At 44.3% G+C, this 23,866-nt stretch overlaps 1 protein-coding gene across 6 annotated transcripts in view; it reads left to right on the top strand.

Moving 5' to 3' along the window:
- The window catches only part of TRAF7 (TNF receptor associated factor 7), a 35,650-nt gene that overhangs the window by 5,832 nt on the left and 5,952 nt on the right, over positions 1-23,866 (top strand). For 3 of the 6 annotated variants that reach the window (XM_079952781.1, XM_079952784.1, XM_079952782.1), the window contains 12 exons: positions 5,191-5,308; positions 5,521-5,578; positions 6,930-7,021; positions 13,807-13,923; positions 14,953-15,045; positions 16,060-16,093; positions 17,758-17,941; positions 19,000-19,134; positions 19,991-20,208; positions 20,956-21,029; positions 21,627-21,675; positions 22,327-22,454. In XM_079952781.1, the coding sequence (XP_079808907.1) occupies positions 5,228-5,308; positions 5,521-5,578; positions 6,930-7,021; positions 13,807-13,923; positions 14,953-15,045; positions 16,060-16,093; positions 17,758-17,941; positions 19,000-19,134; positions 19,991-20,208; positions 20,956-21,029; positions 21,627-21,675; positions 22,327-22,454 (1,263 nt within the window). In that variant the 5' untranslated portion in view covers positions 5,191-5,227. Of the gene's footprint in view, positions 1-1,509; positions 1,655-5,190; positions 5,309-5,520; positions 5,579-6,929; positions 7,022-12,622; positions 12,795-13,806; positions 13,924-14,952; positions 15,046-16,059; positions 16,094-17,757; positions 17,942-18,999; positions 19,135-19,990; positions 20,209-20,955; positions 21,030-21,626; positions 21,676-22,326; positions 22,455-23,866 lie in introns of those variants that run through there. The other 3 variants (XM_079952783.1, XM_079952786.1, XM_079952785.1) reach the window with 3 other exon arrangements.

The raw sequence follows: 23,866 nt of genomic DNA, 5'->3' as shown, positions 1-23,866 counted from the left end.
AAGATGGCTGCAGGCTCTGCACTCTTGACTGAAGTGCTTTTGTGGTACCCTTCCAGTATTTTCTCAGCGAAGGACAACCCCGCTGATAACTAGCATGCCTACTTAAATAATCTCTGTGTTGATAATTTGCAGCTTTTGTCAAACCAACCTGCCTTGTCAGTTGAAGGTGATTCTGTTGTGTTAGAGTTTGTTGGGCTTGAGTCTGAAGGTGTAGGAGACAGATCCATTTTCTCTGATGCAGCTTTGGTGAGTGCCCATGAGCTGCAGCAGAAGTTCGCTAAGGAAGCAGTTTCATGGGCTATGGTCAGTGTTCCCACGACAGTGCCTGGATCTGTAGCCTCTAAGTGCAGATCAACAAATGCAGGAAACGGAGAGCCCTGTGGGTTTTTCCTTTCTTTCACCATGAGTAACTCCGCTTCATTCTAGAGTCCTGTAATTGTTTGTTTTCTTCTGAGTAAACAGACTTGCAGCAAAGGAAACAGGAGGACACAAATACTGCTGGAGTACATCAGATTTTATAAGGGGGCAGGGAGAAGGAAGTCTAAATGTAAATAAATCCATATAAATAATTCTATGACCAAAAAAATGGCATAGGTTTCTTATGTACCAGCACATCACTTGGCCATATCCATCTGGCTGGCCAGAACTGAGAACAAATTCATGGAGTATTAAGCTGTCAATAGCTACTAGTCACAGTGGCTTTGCTCAGCCGCCTCCTGAATACCAGTTGCTGGGAATCACAAATGGGGAGACGGCTGCTGTTGCACTCATACCCAGCTTGTGGAATTCTTATTGGTGCATCTGGTTGGCCACTGTGAGAACAGGATGTGGGACTAAATGGGGCCTTTGCTCTGATCAACCAGAGCTGCTTTTATGTTCTTAACAGAATGATGGCCTCAGTGGACCCTGACTAGTCTCACCCAGCAGGGCTCTTATGTTCTTATCCCTGTTCCTAATCTTATACTGAGGTGGATGGCTTCCACCTCCTCTCTGGCATCTGATTGCCATCAGCAATGTGACTGACTGAAAGCTCATTCTTTCAGCTTACTATTTCAAGTTTATTTTTTATTTTGGGGGCAAAAACAGAGAAGTAAATTAAACAAACAAACAAAAAAGCACAACCCTGAGTTGCACAGCTGTCTTTTCCAAACAGAGGCAGCCCGTGGGACCTGGATCCAGTCATTCCACCACCACCTCTTCAAGGTAGGGCTGCATGTTCTTCTTTGCCAGCTGTGTGGCAAGAGGCTGCTCAAACTGCTTGTGTTCCTAGTGCAAAGTGAGAGGTTTGGTTTGCTGATGGAACAGGCAGGCTAGAACGTGGCTTAGCACGTACAGTCTTGGGAGTAGAGAACACCAGAAGAGACTAGCTGCTGGATCAGATCAAGGTGGGGGGGGGGGGGCGATTCATTCCAGCATCTTGTTCTCACAGTGGCCAACCAGATGCCCTAGTGGGAAGCCCACAAACAGAACCTGAGAGCAACAGCACTCTTCCCTGCTTGTCATTCCCAGCAACTGGTATTCAGAGGCATGCTGTCTCCAACAGAAGAGAGTAGGACTTACCCATCCAACTTGGTGGCCATCACTCCTTCCTGGAGCTAGGGCACTGTTGCTGGATAGGTGCTTCTGCAGAAAGAGAGCTTGTCTTCTTCCAAAGGTAAGATCAGAATATTATTTTTGTTTTTTAAACTCTCTCATACCAAATGTAACGGATTTGTAGAAAAGGCTTTACATCCTGAAAAAAAAAAAAATGCAATGCATGTACTGTTGTAAACCAAAAAAATCTTTAATAAAAAGTATATTTTTTTAAAAAAAGGGACGTGGGTGGCGCTGTGGGAGCCTAGGACTTGCCAATCAGAAGGTCGGCCGTTCGAATCCCCACAACGGGGTGAGCTCCTGTTGCTCGGTCCCTGCTCCTGCCAACCTAGCAGTTCGAAAGCATGTCAAAGTGCAAGTAGATAAATAAGTACCGCTACATGGGGAAGGTAAACGGCGTTTCCGTGCGCTGCTCTGGTTCGCCAGAAGCGACTTAGTCATGCTGGTCACATGACCCGGAAGCTGTATGCCGGCTCCCTCGGCCAATAAAGCGAGATGAGCGCCGCAACCCCAGAGTCGGGCACGAATGGACCTAATGGTCAGGGGTCCCTTTACCTTTACCTATATTTTTTAAAAATTACTTTAATTAGGAAAACAAAAAAAATAAAAACACTTCCATAAGATATAAACAAGGCACACATCATTACAGTCAAGCCACCGTTATAAAATGAGTCAGGAAAAATTAATTAGATCTTGCCTATGACCAGTTCTCCAGGAGGGTCCTCGAATGGTCAAAGTAAAACAAAATACTGCTAAGAGCAATATAGCATTAAATAGTGGGATGTGCATTTAAAAAATAGGGCCATGTTTCTCAAGCTGTGCAAATCACTTAATTAAGGCATTCCTTAAATTACTGAGGTCTGTCACATTCTTCCTGACTTTGGAACTTCATTTGGTGGCCTCACCAAGCTTCTACATACCCCCTCTCCACAGTTGGTGTACATACATTTGCTCCAGATGGTGCCACTTTATCTTTGGCTGGAGGTAATTAGATTCACAGCAGTCAGAAATTCACAGCCCCAACTTTTTGGGGCAGGAAATCAATTCAAGCCTTTCCTGCTTATATTCCTGTTGGGCTTGCAAAATCATTTGCTCACCCCGTTTTTCTGCTGTCATATCTTGTTTAATTACTTACTGTGTCTGTGGAATGCTTTCCCTAGTGAGGTTTGCCTGGCACCTTCATTATACACCTTTAGGTTCCAGGCAGAAACATTCCTTTTTAACTAGACCTTTGGTTGATTTGATTGACATCCTATTCCCTTTTAAAATGTGGGGTTTTTGGGGGGGTTATTGGGTTGTTTTTATTTTGATTATATATTTTGTTGTCTTATATTTTGATTTTGTTCTGTGAACCGCTTTGAGGCCTCTGGGTATAGGACAGTATATAAATCATCATCAACAACATCTTCTTTTTCTGTGTTTGAAAGCCCACATGGCTGAGCATACAACTAGATGCTCAAGGGCCTATTCCTGGGGTCCTTCCGCTTTTGTTCCTTCATCATGTTTATTTTGTGGAGCTCCTGTTTCATTTTACATGCCCTTTTAATCTATGAAAGTTCATCCCTTCTTTGGCTGCTGATCTTAAGCCCATTTCCAGGCTGCTATGAATAATCCAAGGATGTTGGTAATCCCTAGTAAATCTCCCTTGCTAGAGAGTCTTTCTTCATGGCATTGAAAGAAGTGCCTTTTTTGGAAGCATCACAAGCTCCATCCCTTGTACTCATCTCAGGATGTTGCAGGCTTCTCTCACCACACACCTCATTTAATTAAAAAATTAGAGCCTACGGTAAACATGGCTGCTTGGCCACATTTTGTCTGACTCTTACGTGATGTGTGTGAACCAGCTCAGAATGTTTACTTAATAGCTGCGGCGAGAATTTTTGTAGAAAAATGGCTAGTATCTACTGCTCTTTAATGCCACGAAAGTGATTGGTTTCTGCTGCTTCTCACAGCAGCAAAACCCAAAGTTAATTTCCTGTTGAGTGAGGTACTACCTCTTTATATTGATCTTGAACCTTTTGCCCATCAACTTCACAAGAATGTAATTGTCTCATCTGGTTGAAGTACACCTTCATTTTGTGTTTAGTGAAATTTTAGCTTGGAAGTAGTGAAACCATTTCATATGCCACAATTTTGGCATCCAACTCAAACCAAGGCTATACAGGGTGGAGGACATTCCTTTGTTTCCCTCTTCCCCCATGCCCTTTTTTATTATGGTTTCATTACTGGCTGCTTTGAGAATTTGAACCTAGTAAAAAGTGTTTAAAGAGCTGGGAAAAAGAGAAAGCACCTGGATGCTGAGCTCTCTTGTAAGAATGAATTGTTAGTTTCTCTGTTACAGTGTTGACGGCTCCACAGTTTGCCTTGTCGTTTTCTGAGCTGAACAGGGCAAGTAGAGTCCAGGAATCGCAGCTCCCTTAATTGATCCAAGGTTTTGCTCTTGGCCTCTTCCCACATATGGCTCAGGTCACATGGAAGAGAAATGTTTTTGCAACAGAAGATCCAAGTGCATTAACTGTGCCTCCTCCAAGAAGCCAGCCCACGCAAGGAGAGGTCCAAGCACCTAGGTGGCTTTTAGGTGGCTCACAGAGCAGCCTAATAAGTGGCCAGCTAGGGGCCGCTTCCTTTCCTAGGCCTGCCACCTGACATGTGGGGATTGAACCCTGAGCTGTGTGTATAGGCAAAGGCTGAGTCTCCAGCTCCTCCCAAGCTCTGCCAGAGCACAACCCCTGAGAGAAGTTTGTATCAAGGAGAAGCACATCCAGCATCTGCCCTCTGGAGGGGCTGAATCTGGCTTCCTTTGGCATTTGTTTACATGGTAACCTTTTGTCTTTTTGACCCAGTCAGACTCTTGGAGAAATGTTGGGAGTGTTTCAGGTGGACCCACCATCTTCCATCTTTACCTGGGTAGAAGTTGGTCTGAGAGCAAATCAGCCATACAGTTCACCAGTTCAGACAATTATCTAGCTGTCGTTTAGATCATGGAATCATAGAAGGGAAGGGATGCCAAGGGTCATCTAGTCCAGCCACCTGCAATGCAGGAATCTTTTGCTCAACATGGGGCTCGATCCCACGACCTTCAGATAACAATTCTCATGTTTTACTGACTGAGCTATCCAACTGTTTCCCAACCTGGTACCCTCCAAACATTTTGGAGTACAGTGCCCATCAGCCCAAGCCAGCAGGGCCAGGTGAGGGCATTCTCTGTGGCAGCCCCTAAGCTGTTGCACTCCCTGTCCACAGAGGTGTGCCTTGCACCTTCATTATACAGCTTCTGGTGAATATTGAAGACACACCTCTTTGACACCTGAGATGTATATTTTTAGGACCCACCTTATTTCTGTGCTTGTCAGTTGTTTTAAACTGCTTTAATATTGTATTTAAATGTTGCAACCCACCCTGGGACCTTAGAGTGAAGGGCAGATAATTATGAATAATAATAGCAATAACCGTGCTATTTTTTAAAATATTATGTTATTTTAAAAAAATATTCTTAAGCCAGCTGTGCACAGGCTTGGTGCAGCACCTTTTGCATGTCTGAGATAGATTATAAAGTATATTGTCCTTTAACAATGTTCTTTATTTTTATGTTACCAGAGGCAGCGTTTAGAACATTCAAATGTGGGGTTAGATTATGAGCGCCAGTAAGAACACCCGCTACAATCGTTTCCCCAGTGGTACAACAAACTGTGCTGCTTCAGAAAACACTAACGGGGTAAGAGAATGCAAGATTATTTTGGGGATGGGCCTTTAGAGTCCTGACTTTTGTTAGCTTACTCTCTGAATTTCTCAGAAAAATGGGCTATGCTTCTCTTGACAGTCTGTAGTCGTATTCAGTCACCCCTCCTTTTACTAACCCTGTTTAACTGGTGCTTTCAGTCTACAGAGGACAGATTATGTGATGATGTGTTTGCTCTCTTTTTCCAGACCAGAATGGAGACAACATTTGGGCCTGCTTTTTCTGCAGTGACTACCATCACCAAAGGTCAGTGTTGAGCAATCTCTAGTTATTATCACACTGCATTGAAGGGTTATAATTTTGCTTCTGTGCATTGAAAAAAGAAACCCCGCAGCATCTTATGTCACATCCACAATATGCATTTATAAACATGACTTTCCCCAAAGGTGCTGGGAATGGTAGTTCTGGGAGGGGTGAACTACAGTTCCCAGGATTCTTTGTAGGGGAGCCATGTGTATGAAATGTATGGTGTGAAAGTGTTTCACTGGATCACAGTGGACAAGGTCCTCTCTCACATGTCCACATAATGTTCAACCCCACAGGTGAGTTATGGAGGAGAGGTGCTCCCCGCCTGATGGGAGAATATACTGGGAAAGGCACCCTCTCCCAACAACCAACACCAAGAGCCATTTAGGGCTTTAAACATTAGCCCTGACACCTTGAAATCAGACCAGTGCAGTTCTTTTAGGGCTGGTGTTATATGATCCACTGTACAATGTTCCTGACAGCAGTCTAGCCTCTGCATTCTTCAGTAGCTGTGGTTTCCATGCTGTTTTCAATGGTAATATTATGTAGAACACACTGCAATAGTCTGTCGTACTTTGTGGAGTTGATGGAAACAGCCAGATTTATTTATCACCAATGAATTGCAGTAGGCAAAAACCACAACAGTGTGTGCCCGGTGGTGTAGGAAGGGGGGTGCGGTGGGTGTGGACTGCCCCTGGTTTCATAACTGAGGGGGGTGACCGTGGGGCCTGGCCTGCAGTGTGCCCGAGCCACACATCTCTCCTGGGGAGTGACGCAGTAACTTGGGCACCTGCAGGCTCCATTCTGCCCGAAACGGCAACATGGGGCTTGCGGACTCCATGGAGGTTCCATGCAGCATGCTCTGCCCTGGCTTGCCCCACCCCCGGGTGCAGAGCATTTGTGCTGCCCCGGGCGCCCAAGCAGCTAGCTGCACCGCTGTAGCAAGCTAAAGAAACCTTTCATAGGTGGAGCCAATTGAGAGCACCAGTTGGGAGTGCTTAATAAATACACATACCATGTGTGGCTATAATGTCAACAGCCGCTAAGAGTAGGAGCATTCATCTTCCACTGTTTTTTGAGTTTGCGGGGTTAAAAGCCTATGGAGGGGAATTGGAAGCTCTTGTTCCTTTTTGTTCTCTTTTTCTTTTATGTGTGTGGTTGGGAGAGTGCTCCCCCCCACCCCCCGAGCTGCTTCATTGGGAAATTGATCTATGGATAGATTATAGAGCAGCCTTTGCCAATCCAGCTGGGGTGGAAGGCAGCAGGTTGGCGAAGGCTCTTCTAGAGACATCTGATCTGGTGTATAGAAGTTGCAGAATTTCTCAGATGCCTGTCCTGGTTCTTCTTTTAGCGGACGGGAGTAGTACATTCAAACAGCATCGCCGGACACCCTCCTCTTCCAGCACGCTCACCTATTCCCCTCGCGATGAAGACGATGGCATGGTATGTTCTTTGGCATGAAGGGTCACTTGCAGCTGGGAGAGGAATGGGGTTAGTTCTGTGGGAGGTGGCTTTGCCAAGCTGCTACCATGGACTCTGCAGTTCGCATACAGTGGTGCCCCGCAAGACGAATGCCTTGCAAGACGAAAAACCCGCTAGACGAAAGGGTTTTCCGTTTTGGAGGCGCTTCGCAAAACGAATTTCCCTATGGGCTTGCTTCGCAAGACAAAATGTCTTGCAAGTTTTTCTGACTTTCCCCCCCCCTTTCCCCCCCTTTTCCTAAGCTGCTTATCCGCTTATCCACTAAACTGATAAGCCGCTAAAAGCCGCTAAGCCGCTAATAGCGCTAATCCGCTAATCCGTCAATGGGCTTGCTTCGCAAGACGAAAACACCGCTAGACGAAGAGAATCGCGGAACGGATTCTTTTCGTCTTGCGAGGCACCACTGTACTTATGTTTTCAAGTCCCAGTTTCTGGTTGCCTGCTTTTGTTCCCTTCACTTCAACACCACTAGAAGGTGCTCCTCTGCACATCAATTCTATGCTGTGTGAAATGGAATGTAGGTACATAAGCCTGACACTGTGATCCATTGGATTGTGCCACCCACAGACCTCCTAACTGTGTTCATGTCTGTCTGCTTCCATGGACCTTGAGCAGGAGGCTTCCATGGTAGGGAATGTATTTGCAGCTGTCAGGGTCCAGACCTCGCCTGTGCTGTTATGGTTTCTTATCTGCAGTTTTCCAACAAATACATGTCTGCTGACTGACTTCGGACTATGGTCTCAGCCTAGCCTACTTCACAGGGCTGCTGGAAGAATAAATGAGAGTATTTGGCTTCAGCCAGACATCAGTTGTGTAGTACAGAGCAATATGTTAAGTATTCTCATGTGTGTACACACATAGAGTGCACACTTAGGCTTCCCCGGTCACAATGCTACAGTAACAGTAGAAAGCACAAGCCCCGCCCCCCACTCCCCAAAAAATCAAGCTGTAGGCCTAGCATCCCTCCAGATTGGATTGCTGAAACATGAAGCTGCCCTTTGTCTGGAAATGTTAATTGGTGTGAAAAGCTGCTGTTGTCTGGGGTGTGGTGGTTTGAATACTTTACCTTAGTGTTCCATCAGCACTGGTTATCTCTTCATTTCTGGGCCAAGTTTAAGGTGTTGCTTCTTACCTTCGTGCTGACAGCTGACTTTTCTTCTTCTGTTGTGCCCTTTTCTGCTGCTTCTACCCCAACCCCTCGTTTATATGGATATTTGCTTTGCAGATTTGTGTAGCTGTTTCCATTTTTATTTTGATGTAGACAGGATTTTATCATGACCTAATCTGATTTTGGGCAACGTATGTCACTCTGGTTTCTGTTGAAGAAGCATGGGGTTTGAAAGCCTTTACATTAAACAATAATTCCCATCAGTGCTCTACATATTGAACCACTGTATCATAGAGGCACTGTGGGCTGAGCATCCCTGCTTCAAATTTTTCATCAGCCCAGCAAGATCGCTTGGTAATCATCAGCCAAGTGCTGTGACTGTCTCAGTTTCCATCTGCAATAACTATTGTGATGGCTACTAGCCTGCTATACTTATTTTAAAGCATTTATATACCACCTTTCATAATATTTGTCCCAAGGCTATTTATGCTGCACTTAAAAAAACACACCAAACACAACAATATACTATGCACTGGCTGAATTAAAATCAATAAACAAGTAACACACTTAAATAGCCATTAAAACCATAGAGAGAGAAGCAGAGCTTAAAATACAGCTTCTTTCCAATGTTAAAAGTACAAACCATTGAAAACATCTTCCCCAACAGCCTAAAAGTTAACATGGTGTATCTTAGGTGGGTCCCCATGAGTAAGTGAGTTCCATAATCAGGGTGCCCTGTATGAGAAAGCCCACGCCTTTTTTTTTTTATTAATTTTTTATTAAATTTTGACATAAATATATTTCACAAACATACAAAAGACAAAATGAAAAAGAAAAAACAGAAAAAGAGAAAAAAAACAAACAAACAAAACATGAAATACATACAACTTTGATGACATTGATCGACTTCCCTTTATCTCGATTTCGGAAATTATTAACTTGTTTATCTATCTGCTGTGTCTATTCCTTAATAAAACTTTTTACGTAGTAAGCGTTATCTCATGCCTACTGTGATTTCTATAAGTACATATGTGTTTCTGATCAACATTTTAATTTTCCCCTTGTCTCTATTTCCATATATATCCTAAATTTATCCCATTCATTGTTAAATTTTGCACTTCTTTGATTTCTTATTTTCTGTGTCAATTTAGCCAGCTCCAAATAATCAGATAATTTAAGTTGCCACTCCTTTAGTGTTGGGATTTTTGGTGTTTTCCAGTACTGTGCTATGAGGGTTCTGGCGGCCACCGTTGCATATTGAAAAAAGGTTCTATCTTCTTCTTTGATATCCTTACCAATTATTCCCAGCAGGAAGGCTTCGGGTTTTTTAACAAACGTGTATTTAAGAATTTTTTTTAATTCATTATAGATGGATTCCCAAAATTTTTTGAGAATCTCGCACGTCCACCACATATGAATGAATTTGCCCTCCTTGCTCTTACATTTCCAACACAGTTTATCGCCCGTTCTATACATTTTATGTAGTTTTACCGGCGTTATGTACCATCTGTACATCATCTTATACATGTTTTCCTTTAGTGTCGTGCATGCTGAAAACTTCATATCTTTACACCACAATGCCTTCCATTTGTCAAACTCTATGTTGTACCCTAGGTCTACCGCCCACTTCACCATTACATCCTTTACTTCCTCGTCCTTGGTGTCCCACTCAAGTAACTGGTTGTACATTTTTGATAATAATTTTGTTTTACTTTCTATTATTTCAATCTGAAATCTAGATTTCTTGTCATTTATTCCGATCTTATTATCTTCCCTCCACATTGAATTAATTTGATGGTATTGAATCCAGCCAGTCAGCTTGCTTTTTATTTCTTCATAAGGTCTAATCCTCCACCCGGATTCTGTTTTGGTTAGTAAATCTTCATATGTCCATCTTTCCCCCTCTATATTTAATTTTTTAATTGTTAAAATGTCTATTGGTGATAACCACCAGGGCGTTTTCTGCTCCAACAGTTTTTTATTCCTTTCCCACACTTCCAGCAGTGGCCCTCTGAAAATGTGGTTAGAAAAACCTTTATGAACCCTTCCCTTGTCTCGCCATAAATAGGCATGCCAACCGAATCTTAGATTAAACCCCTCTAGATCTAACAAATTTTTGTTTTTGATGACAATCCAGTCTTTTACCCAACAAAGACATGCAGCTTCGTAATATAACCTCAAGTTTGGAACCGCAAGGCCACCCCTATCTCTTTGGTCTGTGAGCAATTTAAATCTGATTCTTGGTCTCTTTCCCTGCCAAATGAATTTAGAAAGTAATCTCTGCCATTCTTTGAATATTGAGGTTCCTCTAATTATCGGTATATTCTGAAATAGGAAGAGTAATTTAGGTAGTAAGGTCATTTTAATCGCCGCCATTCTCCCCAAGCCCACGCCTTTGTGGCCACCCACTTGACCTCGTGAGAAGGCTCTCATGGAAAGATCTCGAGGTTTGGGCAGGGTTAGTATGGGAGGAGGTAGCCCTTTTATGCTACCTGGTAGCATGAATTTCAGTGTATAAATCTGTTTCATTTTGTTTAAATTACAGTGTATTCCACACCCATCAATCAGGGTGGTTTTATGGTCAAATATTAACATATATAATAACAACTAATAAAAATAAACTAATAGCAGTTTTCTTAAAGCAGCATAAAAGTAATAGATGGATCAACAAAAGCTAAATGCCCAGGAAAATGACAAAGTCTTGGCTGCGTGATGTAAAGAAACTGGAGAGGGTGTCTGGGGAGAGTGTTACAAAGCCGAGGCGTCACCCCTGAAAAGGCCCTTTCTCTTGCAGCCACCCACCATACTTCAGATCAGCCTTCCCTGGCCAGCCGCCCTCCAGATGTTTTAGATTTTAACTCCCATCAGCCCCAGCCAGCATGACCAGTGATCAGGAATGATGGAAGCAGTACCAAAACATCTGGGGGTGCTAGGCTGGGAAAGGCTTCAGACAGCAGGTGAACCCAGAGACTGGCCTCTGGAGATGGTCTCCTAAATACAGGCAGGCACATAACCGGAGACAGGCGAGTCTTTTGGTACCCTGGTCTCAAGCCATGGAGGGATTTAAAGATCAAGGCCATCACTTTGAATTGGGCCTAACAATGGAACAGGAGCCCAGAGCAGTTTCCAAAGTGTGGGCAGCATTTCCTTCAAAGGCCTCCTGAAAAATATTTGTTTCACCAGGCGCTTTGGGAGAATCTAAATCAATTCAGTGATGGTCATGTGTTCTGTATTTTATGGTTGTTTTTTTATGCGATGGTGACTTATACGTATGCCTGTAAATAAAAATAGAGTAATGCAATTATTGTAATAACCTGCAGCTTTATAAGAGTATATATTTAAAGTAGATGAATAAATGAGCAAATTAAGTTAATTTGGATATGCAGAAGATATTAAAAAATAAATTTAAGGAACTGCAGAAAGAGGGGGAAGGAAGTCGGGTTTTGAAATGTTAAAATGATTGTAAAATTAGTGAAATGTATAAACCTGAAAAGCATAAACATATTTTTAAAAAGAGTAATGACTGGTTCCAGTTAGCAGAGTTCTGGCATTTTTCTGAACTGCATATTCCCAATTTTCAGTAGAATAACTTGAAGGTTACCAGAGCATTACTGCTAAGTAATTAGTATTTGTTGATGAAACAGTCATAAGAGCTGTGCCCTGACTTGTGATATCCATCTTACTCATGGGCTGGATTTCCTTTTGAGGCTTGTATAATACAACCTGCTGGTTGCCTAGTCTGAGAAGTATTGGGGAAGGTTTCTAACTTGGTGACAGAATGTCTGCTTGCATGCAGAAGGTCCCAGGTGCAAAGCCCATCATTTCTAGGTAGGGCTGGGAATTTCCACCTGCCTGAAACTCTGGAGAACTGCTGCCAGTCTGTGTAAACAACACTAGGTCAGCAAGACCACAATGGTTTGATTTCTGGGGAAGACCCATGGCTCAGCGATAGAATACCTGCTTTGCATGCAGAAGGTGGTAGGATCAATCCCCGACGGCATCCATCTCTAGATAGGGCTGGGAAAGACTGCCAATCAGTGTAGGCAACACTGACTAGATGGACCAGTTGACTCAACTCGCTATAAAGCAGCTTCCTGTGTTTATTCTATTTGGATTTTTCTGTAGTCACACTTGGCTCCTTGGCTTTTAACCATTGCATTTAACTGCCAAATCAGTTCAAATGACACTGTCTTCTGAAACCCCCAAAGCAACCCACCCAGCCCTCCTACTCAAGAGATCCTCTCTGGTGCTGCTTTGAGGAATGCTGTGTTAGAAATCTGAGGGGCGTGTGGTTCCACTGGCAGAACATCCCTTCCTGAGCCAGTCCCAGAAAGCTTGCAGCCAGGACGAGCCTGGCGATTGGTGGGCTTTCTGCCCAGCTGGCTCTCCCGCCAAACAGGAAAGCCACAAAGCAGAACCCGGACTGAATTGAATAGGAGGAAGTCTCCAACCATCTACGCAAAGAAATTTGGCAGAAGTGAAAGAGGCAGCCTAACAACAAGTGCTCTTAGGAACAGCAGCACCCATGAGAGAAGCATGTTACCCTTTGGGTAAAGGATCCTAGCCGGGAACTGGCGCTTCTGGAAGGAAGCCCAGCCAAGCACCCAGAAGTTCCATGCCAGGAAGGTGAGCCGATACGCAGAAACATCAAATATTGAGACAGAAGTAGGCACTTTCCAGGAGCTGTTTCACACTTGTCTGAGGTTTGTCTAGCTTGAGTTTGCAGCTTAACATTTCTTTTGAAAGAAGCAGGTTTTCTGCAAGTCATTTAGCTTGCATAAAATGAAAATGAGATGATTTACAGAGGGCAGGAGTGTGTATATGTATTTTCAGGTGAGGTATTAAAAGAAACAGCTCTGCAGACTAAATAAAATCTGTTCTGTCTCCTCCTGCCTTTGCCTCATTGCTGAGGCCCAAATTCACCAAGATATCACTAAATTTTAAGTAGCTGCAGGGTTTTTATTGTTGCTCCTAAAATGTGAAAAAACTTGTAGTTGTTACAAAAATGGTGCTGTAGGGTTCCTTCTGTTCGCTTAGAGCATTAATTGGCATTCTGCAGACCATCTTTTACTACCAGAATCAGAGGAACCACCCTTTGAAATGGAAGCTCAATTTCAGTTTCAGTTCAGCACAAGATATGTGGATTTTGCAGAAAAGCCACAAAAATTCAGCTTCCTGTAAATCTTGGTTTTGGAGTAGAGATGAGACCTTTGAAAAAGGCAGTTGCTGAGCCCTTTGATTGCTTGAAAATCTTCTGCAATACCTGGTGAAATCTGAGGAGGCAGAAAATATTTGCAGTGTCTAGAAGATGCTGACCTTCCCTGTGAACAATGGAAGCAGAATAAATTTGCTGCATAGTAAAAAATGCAGAATAGAATGCAAAAACAAGAGAGATGCAGGCTTGCTTAATTTCCATAACTTAGAAAGGTTGCAGAATCCAGCTTTGATTGGCATAGAATGTTGATATGAATTTAGTCCAAAGAACACACAGCCCTCGCTTATGTGTGTAAGCAAGAGTTTTCTGGGATCTCCCACAGTGCCCAAACCCCAGACCAACTGCTAAGCATGGCAGAGCCCTGCTCTGTGTTTTGTCACATGTGACTCTAAATTGCTGTCCCTTTTTTCTCTCTCTCTGCAGCCACCAATCAGCACTCCACGCCGGTCTGACTCTGCCATCTCCATCCGCTCGTTGCATTCAGAGTCCAACATGTCCCTGCGCTCAACTTTCTCTCTCCATGAGGAAGAGGAAGAGCCAGTAGGTATTTGGGGGTTGTTGTTGGTGGTGGTGGTAAGAGTTTTCCATAAAAAGATGCAGAGGAAAGAGCCCAAGGGCTTTTATAAACTGCCAAATAGAGGAAAGGCGTGTAATGTGGCAGCCATGACCCAAGTAATTGGTGGCCAAGGAAGATCAATAGCAGTGCTGTGTACATTTATCAGGTGATTGGTAACTGAAGCAAGGTTGGTTAGCCTGCTTCCAGCTCAACCTACGAAGTGCAAATCTCTACTACAGCCTTGCTGCAGGAAGAGTTTTCCTAAGATCCAGACTTTGGACCTGTATAGAGTTCAGAACTGTGACCATGCTGTAAAAATTATTCACACACAAAAATGCACAAACCAGATCCGGGACCTTTGTAATATCTTAATTGCATTTTAACCCGTTTATCTCTTGTTGGCTGTAGTCACAAGCAGCAAAAGGTTTGTTTAGATGTGCAAATGTAAACCTTTAGTCCTATTTTCAGGTTGATTTAAACTAGTGGTTCCCAAAGGGGGTGATACCACCCCTTTGGGGGTGGGAGTGCTAATGGGATTAACTAGGGGGCACTAAGGGCTGCAGGGGGCGGTTCTAGAGGTATAAATGCTGGTATTGGAAAGCTGGTATTACTGGAGCAAGTTAATTTTGTTGAATTATATAAGCTAAATAGTCCTGATGGGATTTTGAATAAATGTGCAATTAATTGTTACAGTTTTGAATTTTATTGTGTTTCTGTCTTTAATGGGCTGTGCAAACCGCTGTTCTGAAAAATGCTTTTAATAGGGTAGAATAGGGGGCACTGTGGATGAGTTTATGCAATCAAGGGGCTCATAGCCTGAAAAGGTTTGGGAAGCACTGATTTAAACCCTTTGCAAAGCCTGACCTTGGATTTAGTTTTCTGCTTGCTAATTGTTCTTGGCTCTTGCACTATGCAACCTCACCACTTGTGCTACGGAAGGTTGCTGAATCTGAACAAAAAGGGTGAAAGCTTCCCTTGTTTACCTTTGTTTTCTGGTTGTTCTCCCTGCTCAGGAGCCGCTGGTGTTTGCTGAGCAGCCCTCAGTGAAGCTCTGCTGCCAGCTGTGTTGCAGTGTGTTTAAAGATCCAGTAATCACGACCTGTGGGGTAAGGACAGGAACCAGGCTGCAGTTTCAGCTGCACAGAAGAAGAATACATTTTTTAAAAAAGCTACAAATGCTAGAAATCCTTTTCTTCCTCCCCCCACCCCAGACCGATAAATAATGACTTCTCTTAAGAGAACAGATTTATAGCGATGGAGAGGAAGAGGAAAATTGTCACCTTTTCCAGCCTGGAATGTTATTGTCTCACGAGTGATGAAAATCATTTTTAAAACACTAGCATGTTGTAGCTTTGTTGCTTTACACATATTTCACGTTGTACAATTATGTTGAGGTTTTGCATATTTAGTCTTGCCAGCTTTTTTCTTTCCAATTTATTTGTTTATTGAAAAATATTTGTATACTGCTGCATCATTAAAAAATATGAAAGTGGTTTCCACTTTGAAAAGTGGTTTGCACAATGAAAATAGAAAAAAATAATAATATAAAACCATTTTAAAAGTTAAAAACTGGCATCAGTCGTTGTGGAAGGATACATTCTTAATTGCCTGCATAGCCTTTGCAGAAGTAGAAAAGGTTTCAGCTGGCACAGAAGGTGCCTTCTGGATCTTTATTGGCAGAAAGTTCCATAGGACTGGGCCACTAAATGACACTATTAAGGCTCAGTTTCTTGGTTGAACCTTTTTAAAACAACAACAACCCTGTGTTGTGTTACAGGCAGATAGCAAGTATATAGCTTTTTTTAAAAAAAGAAAGGTGGGCTGATAGCTGGCAATTGAGGGATTGGGGATCAAGTGTCTGTCAGCAGAACCTTGTTACCTCAAGGAAGATGACTCAACCATTACTCGCCTTTCTAGCTTTGTGGAATATCCATATTTTGAAAATCCTGCCTGCAATCCTGGAGCGCCACTGCCAGTATGTATAGACAATTCTGAGCTAGGCGGACCCAAAGGTCTGACTCAGATCTTAAGGCAACTTCCTGTGCTCTTGGGACTAGATAGAGATTTTGGCTGATCTGGAAAAGTGATTCTTAATGGTCATGCACTCTCTTTCTTCACAGCACACATTTTGCAGAAGATGTGCCTTAACCTCTGGTAAGTGCTCAAAGACATTATTTTGCAACATTCTCAGCTGTCTTTTCAGCAGGGGCGGGGCGGATGTGTGTTTCTTCCTCTTTTGCTTTCTTCTGAGAAATGTAACTTGTGCTTGTATGTCTGCAGCTCTCTTCACCCCTCTGAAAATTCTGTGCCTCCTCTAAAACGCAAATGGTCTGGTCCTGCTTTGCTGATAGATTGTCCTGTTAGCTCTCATTGAAAAGTAGCTTCATGATTTCATCAGAGCCCCGGAGCTGGTGCTGGACCACTAGGCTCCAGTCAGTCTTATGCTTTTTTTTTGCCTTTTTTTTAAAGGGTTTATGGAATAAGAAAACCCCTGTCAAAGATGCATAACCAACCATTATTTGCTGATGCTCTATTGATGTTGTTAATTATATTTTAATGAATATTTATGGGTTGATTTTATTGCATTTTGTTTGTTACTTGATATCCTTAATGAAATTGTTGGTTATAAATATTTCCGTAAATAAGCAGAATCAACCAGCTCTTATACAGTCAAACCTCGGAACTCGAACGTAATCCGTTCCGGAAGACCGTTCGACTTCCAAAATGTTTGACTTCCAAGGTGTGGCTTCCGATTGGTTGCAAGAGCTTCTTGCACTTAAGCGGAAGCCACGTCGGACGTTTGAGTTCTGAGGAACGTTCGAAAACTGGAACACTTGCTTCCAGATTTTTTGGCATTCAGGAACTGAAACGTTCAGCAATAGAGCCGTTCGAATTCCAAGGTTTGACTGCATACTGAAAAATTGCAAGGCACAAGCAATCTGCCTGTGTGGTTGCAGTTCCGCATCTCTGATCACCTCTCCTCTCTCTTGCCTAGCTGAGAGCTTTGTAGTGGCTGTTTGTGAATCTACTTAAAGAACACAGACCACTGGTCTCTGCGACCGCTTGTGATTTGTATTTTGTTTTTTTAAAAAGAGCTGCAGAAATCCCCAATGCAAAACAGCTCGGCCCTCCCTCCCACTGAACAACTCAAAATCCAGCAAGTAATCAGGGCTGCTCTGAACAACACTGAAATGTGTAACTAATCCACTGAAAGGAGATGAACTCTGCTGCCATTGTTATAATAATTATTATTGTCACCGTGTTCTCCATTACCAAAATGCCCATCTTCATGGTGGGTGTACGTGCGCCCTACTGCTGCAGGGCTGGGCAAGTTTCTCCTCCTTAGCAACCATTTCCCCATGTGCAGTGTTGTACCCTTCCTCAATAGGAGCAAATGGCAATCACTCACCCTTGTTTTAAGATGGTTTTGTTTAGCGCCATCAGTGAACATGGCGCTTGTTGCAGATTAGGGAAAAAGCAGGTCCCTACCCCTAGGAGCTTACAGCCCCAGTTTTGACAGAAGATGAAAGGGAGAGACCAGAGTCATGTGATAGATATGCACAAATGCAACTGCACAGGCTCAGGCCTTGCTTTGCTTAATGCTTGACCTGCGTCAGTTATATTAATTAAGCATATCTTCGTAACTACTTCTTGTCCAATAATGTGACATCTGGTGAATGCCAGCTTGTTTGTGCAACAGGGTTTCATGTTCTCCATCCTGTCCCGCCGCCCAAGAAAGGTTGATGACACCCAGTGTGGTGTCTGAACTGACCAATCCTTACATGACTTTGTTGGGGCGTCTGTGTCTTTTCCTGCAGAGAAGTGCCCGGTGGACAACGCCAAACTGACTGTGGTGGTCAACAACATTGCTGTTGCTGAGCAAATTGGGGAGCTCTTCATTCACTGCAAGTACGGCTGCCGGCCCGCTGCAAGTGGCAAGCCTCCTGCCTTCGAGGTGGACCCTCACGGGTGCCCCTTCACCATTAAACTGAGTGCCAGAAAGTAAGTCTATGTGGAAACTTTTTCCCATGGAAAACCTCTGCTTTCTAACTTGTTCCCCAAATGTTAAGGGGGGTTGTAGGGGTTATGCCTTCATTTTTATGGTGGATGACCTTCTGACCACCATCAGTTCTTCTACTGTGAAGTGGGTATTTTGTGGTGTCTACACTACAGCTTCTTAGATCACCGGCTGTAAACCTGACCCCAAAAGGCTGTGGAAGGCTGCTTCATAGCCTGTTATACTAGAGCAGGGGTAGCCAGTGCGGTGCCCTGGAGAAGTTGTATGACAACTCCCATCATCCCTGACCATTAGCCATGGTGGTTGAAACTGGTGGGAGTTGTGGTCCAAAACATCTGCAGGACGCTGCATCCTTTGCCGCTGAACTAGAGGATGAACAGTGTCATGGGAGAGCTTGAAAGGGCCCATTACCTTGCTGCACTGCTAGGGGGTGCTGTTTTGCAGGCATCTCAGTTGGTAAGGAACAGAGCAACCTTCGTCAACCTGGTGCCTTCCAGATGTTTTGGATTCGGAATGGCCATAGCTCAGTGGTAGTCTGCCTTGCAAGCAGAAGGTCCCAAGTTCAATCCCCGGCATCTCCAGGTAGGGTTGGGAGAGCCTACTGCCTGAAATCCTGGTGAGCTGCTGCCAGTCAGTGTAGACAGTACTGAGCTAGATTAACCCAAAGTTTTGACTCTGTATAAGGCAGCTTCCTATTACAACTCCCATCAGCCCCAGCATTATTTTGCTACACTGTCTGGGACAGCTAAGACAGAGTCAGCTTTTGGGGGGTTAGGCTTAGTTTATCCATATTCTCTCTTTCAGATAAACGAAAAGTTACTAAATTTCAGAACCTTCCCTGATCTTTCCAAATGACAAGATCCACACACACCGCCATGTTCTAGCCTATCTTTAAAAAGGGCTACATGAGGAAGTTGCCCTGGTGCAGTGGCTGGAACGTGCCCCATATTCCAGCCCCCTTTCACTCATGAGAGTAGCTCAGGGGCAGATGATTGTTTTCCTCCTGCTTGTTTGCTAATAATGCACAATCTTCTTCATCCAGGGACCATGAAAGCAGCTGTGATTACAGGCCGGTTCGCTGCCCCAACAACCCCAGTTGCCCTCCACTTCTCAAGATGAACCTGGAAGCACACCTCAAGGAGTGTGAGCACATCAAGTGCCCCCATTCCAAATATGGGTAAGCAGAGGGGCAGAATCCTGAAGATTTAAACAGGGACCTGCTTGGAACACCTTTTATTCTCTTCTTCTTGTTGTTGTTGTGATGATCTTTTGGGTAAGTGGGAAGGTTGTTTTGTTAGGTATGCTATTTGGATGATCACTTTCCAAGTTTTGAAAGTGGTGGTTTCGATTTTGATTCTTACAAAATTTAATTATATAAGCCACTTTGGGGCTTTTCCTTTGTAAAATGACTCATGAATGACAACAACAATGCTAATGCCAAAGATCAGTCCTCAAGCTCTTCTCCATAATGCATTGCTGAGCCCCCATAATGCTCAGCTCCATCCTTCCCCAGCCTGGTGCCCTGCAGGTGGCCACAACTCTCATTGGCCCCATCCGAGATGCAGTCCAAAACATCTAGAGGACCACTAGGGTGGTGAAGGCCACTATAACTACTCTTTTCCTTTAGGTCAGAGGTCAGGAACCTCGGGCCTAGCGGCTGAATGCAACCCTGGGGGCCTTTCTCTAGCTAGTAATTGGTACCGCCCCCCTCAGGCAGTGCCCATCAGTGCTCTCTCTACACCCTCCTCAAGTGCCTTTGCCTGCCAGGAATGTGTCTTTGAATTGTGTTAATGCCTCTTGTTTGTCTGGATGGAGAGGTGTGTGAGAGTCATTGGAGAAACCTCTGACTTTTGCATGGTTGGAATGGAGCCTACATATAAAGGTAGTAAGTAGCCCATTCACTTTTGTTCTGCTCACTTGTTGCCTCTTGCTCTGCTCACCACCAGCATGTGACCTGCCACCTCCCAATGGTTGCTTTCGGCAGGGGAAATGCAGCCCTCAGGCTGAAAGAAGTCCCTCCATCCCTGCTCTAGGTGTACATTCATAGGAAACCAAGACACATACGAGACCCACTTGGAAATGTGCAAGTTTGAGGGCCTGAAGGAGTTCCTCCAGCAGACAGACGATCGCTTCCACGAGATGCAGGTGGCCATGGCACAGAAGGACCAGGAGATTGCTTTTCTGCGCTCCATGCTGGGCAAGCTCTCGGAGAAGATCGACCAGCTGGAGAAGAACCTGGAGCTGAAGTTTGGTAGGTTCCCCGTCTGATGTGGTGGAGGGTGTTGAGAGAAGCTTTGGGAGGGCATGAGCCAAATCTTCAAATGACCAAGAATGCCACTAGGCAGCCCTGAAGATCAGGACTCTCTTTTTAAGAGGATTGTCACCTCAAAAAGGTGTTTGGGACTTTTCAGTTTAGAGAAAAGACAAGTAAGGCATGACAGAAGTTTGTAAAATTACGCACGGCATGGAGAAAGTGGATAGAGGAAAGTTTTTCTTTCTCATAACACTAGAATTTGTTGGCATCCAATGAACCCAAATGTTGGATGCTTCAGGATAGAAAAAAAAAGTTCTTCACACAGCACATAGTTAAAACTATGGAACTCACTCCTATTGGAGGCAGTGGTGGCTTTAAAAGAGGATTATGTAAATTCATGGAGGAGAAGACTACCAATGGCTACTAGCCACAATGGCTGTGATCTGGCTCCATGACCAGAGGCATTATGCTTCTCAATGCTAGTTGCTGGAAGCTGCAGGAGGGATGAGTGCTCTTGCGCTCAGGTCCTTCTTGAGGGCTTCCCATAGGTACCTGGTTCAGTATAATATTTATGACCAGTAAGACTTAAAAGGACTGGGATTATGGGGTTGGGGTGGCCTGTACAGTTGGAAATATTAAGCAAAATTTTAATATGTGTGTGTGTGCACGCGCACCCACACACCTACACCTAAATTTGCCTTTAGAAATTACAAGCTCTTTTCTCCCAATTTTGTCACTCTCTAGATGTCCTGGACGAGAACCAGAGCAAGCTGAGTGAGGACCTGATGGAGTTCCGGAGAGACGCTTCCATGCTGAACGTGAGCATTGCTGCTTGTAATGCAGAGTCTCCAAGCTCAGAGTGCCCCTTGGGCATAGAGGCAGAGGAGCCCCATGCAGTTCTGCCTCCTGCCTGGGTCTGAAGAGGGAGGTGGGGAGCTCTGTGGGCTTGCCTCTGCCCCCGGGGCTCTCAGAGTGGCTGTTAAGAGGCAGAGTAAAGTGACATCTCTCCAGCTGATGCAGCTTGTGTCTGCATCTTGGGCGAGCTGAGCTTTGAGCACCTCTGGTGCACTGAGACAAAACAAGATGCTCTTCCCTTCCCTTCAGGTTGATTGTTAGTTGCACGGGTTTATTTTCTGGCTCCTTTCCCAACTCCAACAACACCGTCCCCTGCTCTGTTTGAAACATAGGATGAAGTTTGGAAGAACCCTGTACCCCTTGGGGGAATGGGAGTCCTAGCAATGACAAATTTTTGGTGGTCCGTAAGGCCAGCTAAAGTTTGTCAACCTCAAATGTATCATCTTGCTATCTTACCATTGGATGGCCTCACCCCTTGAGAGTGATGGCGTCCCAGACATTTCCGCTCTCATGTGATTATGGCTGCTCTGGCCCTAACCTGCCTTAACTTGCTGTTTTAGGATGAGCTGTCCCACATCAATGCCCGGCTGAACATGGGAATCTTGGGCTGTGAGTACCCTGTTCTTTCTTTCCCCAAGCACTGGCAGAATTTCTTTGTTTCTGGATTTTGAGGTTTTTCGTTGGTTGGCTGGTTTGCTCGCATGATTACAAACTGTGCAGATGCCCTGAGAACCGCGTCCCATTTAATGAGGGCAAGGGTAGGTTGCAAATGTAAGGACATATTAGTAGGTTTAATTGGACCATCTTAGATCGGAGTAAGATTATGCCAGGCTTCCAATTTTACAAAAGTTTTCCAGGGAGGCCTGGAAATGGAGCAAAACCTCAGGCTCATGGTGGAGCAGTTTGAACAAACACTGGTTGTCCATATGCAACCATACACTAGCTTTAAAGAACACCAAAGGAAACACAATATTTGGTTTCCACTGAAGCAATAGTTGTATGTTGATAGTGCAACAGTCATTGTTATAAGAGGGCTGCTGGGCGGGATAGACCCACCATGGTCTGATCCTGCAGCCCTGTTCTTATGTAGGAATAGCTTCTCAGCACCCTCCCCAAAAAGCAGTTCAGGGGGTTCTGCCTATAGAAAGCAGTGGCAGCTTCAGGTGTGTAAGTCAGTGCTTCCTAAGAGGACATTGATCCTTGGCAGGGGTCCTGCTCTCATGCTGCTGGTATTGCCTTCTTCTTCCTCTCCCCCTGCAGCATACGACCCCCAGCAGATCTTCAAGTGCAAAGGCACTTTTGTTGGTCACCAGGGCCCTGTCTGGTGCCTGTGTGTCTACTCCATAGGGGACTTGCTCTTCAGCGGCTCTTCAGACAAGACGATTAAGGTAAGAGCTGCTTGTTTCTGAGCCTGCACTGAAGCCACAAGGAACCTCCAGTCTGCAAGGTTGAGGCAGTCTTAGTGGGGGTTTTTTTAAAAAAAAAAAGTTTGCATGTTGCTATTCCTCAGGTGGTCATTTGCAACAAGCTGTAGAATTAAGGAACTGAGCACCTCCCTTGTTTATGAGGAGCAGGCAAAAGACTGAAAACTGAAGTAACCATTAACATTACAATGGTACCTCGGTTTAAGAACAGCCCTGTTTATCAACTATTTGGTTTACGAACTCCGCAAAACTGGAAGTAGTGTCCCGGTTTGCAAACTTTACCTCGGTCTAAGAATGGAATCCGAACGGTGGAAGGGCACCAGCAGCTGGAGGCCTCATTAGGGAAAGCGCGCCTCGGTTTAAGAACGGTTTCAGTTTAAGAATGGTTTTCTGGAATGAATTAAGTTCGTAAACCGAGGTACCTCTGTATAGTAAACAGATGAAAATTATTATGTATTCTGAAAATTATTACTCCTCCTCCAGTCCTCCATAGTGCCAAACAGACATTAAACACTTGTTTCCATTAAAAGAGCTGAGAAAAAGAGGGGTTGGGGTGGGGAACTAATATTCATTGAATACTACATGACTTTAATCAGCCCCATTTTCTCAGTTTCCGCTTCATATTTGTCATAAACTACTAAAAATGGAAAGTTTGCCTGAATTTGAAACAAGCTTCCAAGTGTGGAGTCCTGGCTCTTAGGAGGGGAAAGGATACTGCAGGTCTCTAGTGAGCCATGTCATTTTAACAGGGTACACCAGGGGTCAGCAAACTTTTTCAGCAGGGGGCCGGTGCACTGCCCCTCAGACCTTGGGGGGGGGGGTCGGTATATTTTGAAAAAAGAAGAAGAAAGGAACAAATTCCTATGCCCCACAAATAACCCAGAGATGCATTTTAAATAAAAGGACACATTCTACTCATGTAAAAACACTCTGATTCCCAGACCATCCACGGGCCGGATTTAGAAGGCGATTGGACCAGATCTGGCCCCTGGGCCTTAGTTTGCCTACCCATGGGGTACACGTTTAGATCCAAGCAAGGACTTGGAAGGGAGGGTTGGGCACTTCTCAGAGCAGCTATTTGCTCTAATCCTCTCCTTCTGGAATTACTTCTCAGTGGACGTGCACTTGCAAAGCCTTCTGAGTATGAACCAAGAAAGGGCATGACAACAAAACCACCCATTTCTTCTGCCCTGCCCTTGGGCTCCCTGCTCCCTGCCAAATATCTGTCACAAAGAGAACTGCTAGGGATTGCATTTCTCTGTTTCTGGCTCCCTAGGAAAACCTGCCTATTCACTGACTTTCCTGGACTGGCTTATCTTGGCCTGAAAGTCGGGAAAGCAGGTGCTCAGATGACAGGCAACCTGCTTCCTGCCTTC

This window comes from Podarcis cretensis (assembly GCF_951804945.1).
Source record: "Podarcis cretensis genome assembly, chromosome: 14".
Classification (NCBI taxonomy): Eukaryota; Metazoa; Chordata; class Lepidosauria; order Squamata; family Lacertidae; genus Podarcis; species Podarcis cretensis.
This window is presented reverse-complemented; position numbering and strand designations above follow the sequence as displayed.